We start from the raw sequence: 7710 nt of genomic DNA on the forward strand, positions 1-7710 counted from the left end.
CTGAAACTACAGGTTACGGACGTGCGTAAAAGGACGGATGTCCGGTCATCGGACGTCCGGTCGGGCTCGGAAATCCGTAAATTCTGTTCTGTCGGCTGGTTCCGGTCGTCCGGTGGATAACTGACGTCCGGTCGTTCCTGGGGCTCCGGACGTCCGTAAAAGCGTCGGTCGTCCGGTGTATCGGGGTCAACGCGGGATTTGAGATACCGGGCGCGATTTTGGGCGGAATTTGGAGATTTTGGGGTCAAAATTGACTATATTTTGTGGATGAAAGATGGAGAAACTTGGTGAAATCCTAGATCCACTCGAAACCAAGCAAATCCATGGATCAAAATCAACAAAACTTCTTCAAACCAACAAATCACAAAACAAATTGGGCTATTTTTTATGGGGATTTTCGGATTTTGGGACGAAATCAAGCAAAACAAGGCTAGAAAACAGTGGGAGGGACTCCAAATACGTGATCAACGTGGCTCATGATACCATATGATACGGGACTAACCCGGTGTAAGCCGATCTTTCACGATTGGAGTGGGATCCCTCGAAGAACACGAAGAACACGGGGAAGAACGGAGAGAAAACACAAGGGGAAACACTCAAGAACAAGTCCAAGCACACATCCACTAGAAAATCAAACACGCAAGATCCACAAGGTACATGAACAACAAAGGGAAAGATACAAGGTAGAGTTCATCTCCGTGAGGAGGTCTTGAAGGGGGTCCGCCCGTGAGGGGGTCTTGATGACATATCCCGCAGGATCTTCTCCTAGATGGAGGTCTTGGCCTCCAAAGGAGTAGTCATCTCTCTCTCTCTCAAGAGTAGAGGAAGGTAGGAGCAAAGCTCACATACAAATGAGCTATCACTTTGCTAACCCTAGAAAGGATGAGGAGGTGGTCTATTATAGTCTAAGCCACGAAGGGGTAAGTGGGAGAGGGATACAAGGCCAAAGGCCTGGCTGCGCACAGGCAGGGTCGGACGTCTGGTCAGCGTCGGACGTCCGGTCGCTCGCGAGGGTCCGGACGTCCGGAGGGCGTCGGTCGTCCGCTAAAAGTGTTCTGTGATCGGGACACCGGACGTCCGTAGATGCTCGGACTTCCGTTAATATTACCGGTCGTCCGGTGGAGCCCGGACGTCCGCTCGCTGGGAGGTGCTGTAGCTGGCGTTGGCTGGGCTTCAGGCGCCGGTCGTCCGGCGGAGGCCGGTCGTCCGGTGGCACGTCGGACGTCCGGCCGCTGTAGACTCCGCAGCTCCATCTTCGCTTCCACGCTTCCCTCGCGGATGGTGTAGGTGTTCCTTGGCGCTTGCACTCCTCCACGTCGTCCGTAGCGTTCCGACAATACCTATGCATGCACACGGGAAAAGTGTCAAGTAGTATACCATCCTCGAAGGGGTCAAATGAGCACGTCTAAAGGAGATGATTCACCTTTATGTATGAGAAGTAGATATCGCATGTGTCACTTGCCAAACGGACTCTTGACATGATGATGTCCGTAGGATGCTCCGCATCAGATGTTCCAGCAGCTTATGATTATGATGTTCAATACTATTACCCAACTCAGCTAGGAACAGATTAATTAATCTCTTGAAGCACGGAAGTATCGCTCATCTTGTTTGGGGATAATCTTATCCTAGCATTGCAAAGCAAAGGTGCAACCCCAGAAAAGATGCAAGGTAGATTCTTGCTTTTATTCATTGCATAGAACAAAATGGTGGCAAGTGAAAAGATTTTCTATGCAAAAGATCTTTGATGTTCAGTCTGTCATGGAGGAGCAACCAACAGAAATCTTGTATCTTGGGAGTACTGCTGATTTCCAAATCTTCATAGTATCAAAACCTTGTAGAGTTTGGCAGAAGAGAAAGAAAAGCAGAATTCCAACAATAGTTCAATTTGTCATTGTTTGTGGTGAGCTGAGTTTGAGTCAAGATCATCTGGTTTTGTTAAAACTGAGCCAAAGCTTGGATCGAAAGGGGCTGTGTAAGAGATCCTCGAAGCTTTTAGAGTCAAAAACCTATTCCATAGAAATCGAGCAATTAACAGCTAAAGAGAATAACTCTGGGAATTGGATTTTAAGACCATTGTCCCAATTGTCATGCCAAAACATGGCAGAAGTGCCTTGAGCCATGGAGTGGTGCTTTGTGGGGTTTGATTCCAACTATCACTAGGGTTACAAGGTCACTCTAAAAACATGTGGCTCCACATTTGGTTTTATAATTATCCCCTAAATGACAATTTAGGGTTTCTAATTAATCCCCAAAAGTTCAATTGGGCCACACTATCAATCTATCAAGTCAGTTTTTATCCTAATTCTAACTACAGGCAAACAAACATAAGTATTTCTAGAAAAAGTTTAATTCCCTGTGAATTTTTATACATTCAGTTTTGATAAAATCTGGGATGTGACAATGACTCTTTTTGCCTTCCATAAAAATATGGCACGCAATTTGCGCACTCTCGGAAAAAAAAAACTTTCACAAACTCTGTTCTCCACCAGGTAAGCACAATTCTAACAAGCAACCAAGCAAACACAGGATCCAGGAACAAACTAATGGATCACATTGGACTAAATAACACAGTAGATACAAGTATAACACCATAGTGCTGGCTCTAATCTGTTCTACACATTACATCATCATTCGTAATGGAACTTGCACGATAATGTAATTTGAGAAGGGGTTCATATTGAGGACATGCAACTTGCTTGGACACAAAATTCAGAAGCAATCTCTGTCGGTTTGCTTCTCTTGAGCTTCCTGGGTAATAGCCATGTCTGATGTCACCACTCTGGTGTAGATTACTCGCACTTGATGGAACGGTAAATATGTCGCACAAATAGCAGCGATGCACGGAAACCAACAGTTCCCAGCATGAGGAAAAAACCGTAGCAGACACAGGTCATGTAGCCGAAGAAGAAGGATGTTTGCATGAAGCCTGACATGTCTGACCGGGCATGGTAGTAGTAGATGCAGTAGAAGAAGATGAAAATACCAGTGGAGCCTCCGCAAAGGACAGATCTGCAAATTGAAGCAAAATAACATTTAGGGATATTACCACGTCCCAATGGTATATTGACAATTGCACACATTTGCAATTGTACATTGACAATTGTCCCAAACTCTTATTGATAAGCATAAAAAAACACAACATGCCCAATACGTATGCATCAAGTCCAAGAGATGTGAGGATCCAAGAATGTAGAATGTGGTTTCCTCATACATGATGAGTCTTCTCCTCAAGTGCCACTCAAGTTCCAAGCAGTGGTAAGTGTTTAGTTTAAGTTGTGGTACTCTATGTATGACTTGAAGCATTTCCATAAGACAACTTTAAATAATACAGTGCATTTATGTTGAATATAGGATACTATTGATCCAGCATGCCATTTCCATCTACTGGATAATTGATGAACTGCATATTTCCCTACGATTCCTATCTCAGTTCTGATCCATTCTCTTGTCCAAAGACAACAAATAAGTATCTAAGTGAACATAAATAAGACAAAAACAGTAACAGACGAGGATAACCAAAGATGAAGCGATGTCCTGAACACTGACCTCCACCACCACTTGTGATCCTCAACAGCAAGCTGGAAGTACGTGAGCGCCACTGTGACAAACGCTGTGACGATGATTAGGATAATGAACACAATGAAGAGGATGCTGTAGATGGTGTATATCTTATGCCCCCAGATACTGGCAAATATGTAGTACAGCTCGATGTAAATAGCACTGAAAGGGAGAAACCCTGCCATTGCCATCTGAGGAATAGTGCTTCGGTACCAGGGCATCTGAGGGATTTCCCTTGGATATTTGGTTGTGCGGCAAGGAGCTTGGAATTCAGTATTGCTATTTTTCCCAGCTATACCACCCAGCACTAGGAGAGGAGAGGTTACAAGTGCCCAGATGAGAATAATGACAATGATAGTACCAAAAGGCAAAGCTGCTGTAGCACTGTACGCTATCGCAACAGTGTTTAAGAAGGAGAATGTCAAGAAAAGTGGCCCACAGAACAAGCAGCCAGTCAATATCAGATTTCTCACCTGAAACATTAAGGCAGAATTTGTGAATATAACAGCAAAGGATTTCATTGAAGAAACCAACCACTAATGCAAGCCTTACCCAGTTTGTTCCCTCCAGCTGAAGATAGAAGGAAGTGGCTGTGTAGCCAGCAATACCAGACGTAAGAGCATAGATGACTACAAGGGCAGTGAAAAGGGCTCCCCTGTTGTATGGATAGAAGACCCCAACAATCGCGAGGAGGAAGATGAAAATTGCACTATTGGATGAGAAGCATTTGTTACATGTTAGGATCATTATGGCATAGCCTGGATCATAAAATATAATGAACCGAGGAAACTCTTACAGGGCAAGAAGCTGAGATCCAGATCCAATGATTGCTGCAAAAAGAGATTTTTGCTGCGGGAAACGGAAGACGTCGCCATGTATATACTTCCATCCAGTCTCTTCTTGGTCTTCAAGGGACTCGTCTTCATGGGAATATCTTCAAAAAAACAGGGGCATGGAAACTGTATTTAGTAAAGCTTCCATGCTATGGGAATGGAATGAAATGATTAAGATCTTACTTGATGAAATCATTCTTGAGCACACGCATGAGGATTGTTGCCAGAAAGCCAGTCAAAAGAAGCACTGTTACACATGAGTTAATTATCGAAAACCAATGGATCTCTAGGTGCTGCGGCATAGAGGAAGACTTGGAGTACTTCTCCATTCTTTTCTCAAAAGGAATGTCTGTCTTTTTCCATGTTACTGAATAAGAGAACTCTACCGGCACTTCCTTGTCCTCTGTGATATCCACAGCGACATTCGGATCTGTCTGAACATTGATTTCTATGACACGGTCATTGTTGTACATGATGTCAAAGTGGATGTGCTTAAACAGAAGGCACTTTCCACCGCCGTGCTCCTTGTTCCTGTCCAGTTTACCAAGGAATCCCCATAAAGGCAGGTCATCATAATACACCTGGAAGTAGTAATCCTTGGCAACTGCATCCCGGAGCTTGGCGACTTGCTCCTTGGACAATGTTTTCTTGCAGAGAGTCTTGGAGTTCGTATCTTCCTTAAAGTTCAACTCATATGGTGCATCAACCAATCGATCACCATTTAGAACCTCCCCAAGAGCCTCCCTTTTGTCCTTTGGGTGTTCTATTGCAGGCCATGCAGCAGTCAATTACAAGGAAAATTGACTTGGGCATAACCAATCAACGAATTGCTAAATAGAGCAAGTAAAAAGAAAAGGCATGTGACATCTCTAAGAAGTACAAACCTGGTGCACAAAAGGGTAGATCATAGTACCGGTATGTCTCACTGCAATAGACAAAGAGTAACTGAATTATCCTGATCATGGCCTGACGGAAAAGCAATTCAATTCTCACAAAGCTGCTATTTAGTAACATAAACGGTTGAAGTGATGCTTGAACAGTCAAATTACCATAGTTCAGAAGGCATCATTACCAGCAGAGATTTCTTTTCCTTATTACTGGGACATCCATACTACTTGGTCGTAGTTTATGAAGTGAAATTCGAGTTACAAAAACCGATACTAACTACTCTTGCCTCCCTCCTATCACTGAATAACCCCACTTGCGCTTGCTTAGTTATAATAACTACTAATAAGTGCCAGCAGGAATTCCTAGTGTTAATTCGGCAGCAATCCTATTCTCATTTAGCCTTAGTTAGCATCATAGACAGCAGTACGAAGCCCTAACTCGTGCATCCATTGTAGACAGACAACGGGACCAGACATGAACTACAAAAGCTTGTGGCGCATCACGAGACCGTTATACCTTGGATTGTGGAAAGGGCCGACCTTGTTCGCGTAGAGCGGGACACGATCTCCCTCCTTGTACCTGTGATCAGAGCCATCAGCTCCAGCCCCCACCATACAAGCCAACAGGGCCACCGCAAGAGCAGCACCCGCCGCCTCCATCCTCACCATCACTGCGAGCACCTCCGACCCAAAAGGGGCGGATCTGGATGCTGTGCACCCAAAATTAGTGGAGGGTTAGTACGCCTTTAAGTAATTATTACTGGATGAACAGAAGCTCGTAGTACCTCAGAAACAAATGCTCCGAGATCGCGGGTCGAGAGACAGCAGGGACGAGGTGATGCAGAACGGAAACGGCGACGCGCGCGCGTGATAGGCGGAGGGGTTAGACGTCGGCGGCGACGCGAAGCTCGCTGTGCGGCGAGCCGGCGGCGGTAGACTGCAGGGGGGGATTTTATAGCCGCACTGGGTGGGATCGGAGCTTGGGGGCGGGGAGGAAGCGGAAGGGTACCGGTATGGTGGAGAGGAAAAAGGTCGTTTGTGAGGGAGGTAGGTTTTCTTTCACCGAGGATCGGGAATGGAGAGCGCAGAAACCCATTTTCTTTCCCAAACACGGGCAAGGGCGCAAATTTGCTCCGCCGTCCGTACACGCGGAAAAAAGTTCATTTGAAGCCGGGTTTCAATTAACCAGACAAAATTCGCGCAAACACGGTGAATTTCATCATAGTTTGAATAAAAAATGACACAAATCATCCATATAGCCTGCAAATAGTACAGTAATAGTTGAAATTCAACGAGATTAACGAATCTGTCGCCCCACGCATACCGCCCTTTAACTTCATCCAACAGTGCATGTGCATAAATGGCCATTCCTTCATCCCGTGGTACATCACGACAGCGCGTGTGCACTACACAATGTGTAGAGCATCACTGAATCAATCAATCAATCAATCAACAAGTTGAGTAAGAAAAAACAAAACTTACGATGTCCTCTGCCGCGTGCAATGGCCACTTTGCTTCCGGCATATCAACCGCGCGCAATGGCCAGCTTACCTCCAGTATATCAACCGCGCCACAAAACTTGGTGACGGAGGTGTGGATGGCGTACAATCGATACAATAACCACCTCACATTGCGATCATGGATGATGTGCATGTCATAGGGCGCAATGTGCTTTTGCGCGTGAACCGATTCATGCACTTGCCGCCTGAAGGTCCTTCCTGCTCCTGCCTATGAAACCCATAGATACATCCAACCACGCATCGCACAACAACTCATCCTACATGGTAGAGTATCCCGCCGCCCTTCATACTCTAAGAAAATGACATGGCGTTTGAAAATAAGGTCAATGACATTTGACCGAACACCTACCGGGCGTGGTGACCGCCATGGACGTCGTCGACGGGGGGCGGAGTGTACTTGCCTATGAACGTGCCCTGGGTGGACAACACCGTCGTAAAAAGCAAGCGGGCGCGTCGGTGCTGGTTGCGGAGGTTCAGCAATGCATTTGTGTTGGCCGGAGAGGTATAGCGGCGACATCGGAGGAGGAGGGTGCGGATGCAAAGCATGGGGGGAAGAAGGGCCGGACTGGAAGAAAATGGGATCGAGAGCGGTTTTGGTTGGGCCAGGGGTGTCGGAGTCCTACATGTCTACTGTCTGGGCTCCGACAAATCACCCCCCTCACTTTGTCTCTATTATGCGGGAAAAAGTGCGTCTGTGCCGGTCGACGGACTGATACAGGCCCGCGTTGGATGACACAACACGCCCGGACAGCACGGTCCGACGTATGCGGGCGGTTTTGAAAGTCGGTGCTGGAAATGCCCTAATGCCCCAAAGCTGACATATCGTTTGTCTGCGGAATTGTCCAACGTTTGCCTTAGAACTTCACCCGCAATATAAACAAATTCGAACTTAGTTCATGCATACACAAC

The 7710-nt window shown here is 46.2% G+C and overlaps 1 protein-coding gene across 1 annotated transcript; it reads right to left on the reverse strand.

Annotated features, from left to right (window-relative positions):
- Positions 1 to 2535: 2535 nt before the first annotated feature.
- On the reverse strand, positions 2536 to 6357 carry LOC123164418 (transmembrane 9 superfamily member 2). Its single transcript, XM_044581886.1, has 8 exons — positions 6067 to 6357; positions 5799 to 5991; positions 5279 to 5319; positions 4578 to 5157; positions 4358 to 4495; positions 4114 to 4270; positions 3550 to 4034; positions 2536 to 3012 (listed from the first exon to the last, which is right to left on the reverse strand). Exons 2-8 carry the CDS (start codon positions 5948 to 5950, stop codon positions 2793 to 2795), a joined length of 1773 nt encoding a protein of 590 aa, XP_044437821.1. The 5' UTR covers positions 5951 to 5991; positions 6067 to 6357; the 3' UTR covers positions 2536 to 2792.
- Between the last annotated feature and the right edge of the window lie 1353 nt (positions 6358 to 7710).

The sequence above is a fragment of the Triticum aestivum genome, chromosome 7D, assembly GCF_018294505.1.
Source record: "Triticum aestivum cultivar Chinese Spring chromosome 7D, IWGSC CS RefSeq v2.1, whole genome shotgun sequence".
NCBI classification, from domain to species: Eukaryota; Viridiplantae; Streptophyta; class Magnoliopsida; order Poales; family Poaceae; genus Triticum; species Triticum aestivum.

What these genes read in the sequence shown, in the direction of transcription:
- LOC123164418 (XM_044581886.1), bottom strand. Translation starts at nt 5,950, where the DNA reads ATGGTGAGGATGGAGGCGGCGGGTGCTGCTCTTGCGGTGGCCCTGTTG. An exon ending in TCTACCCTTTTGTGCACCAG is followed by an intron (nt 5,158 to 5,278) that starts GTTTGTACTTCT and finishes GGCCTGCAATAG; the next exon opens with AACACCCAAAGGACAAAAGG. An exon ending in GATCACAAGTGGTGGTGGAG is followed by an intron (nt 3,013 to 3,549) that starts GTCAGTGTTCAG and finishes TTCAATTTGCAG; the next exon opens with ATCTGTCCTTTGCGGAGGCT.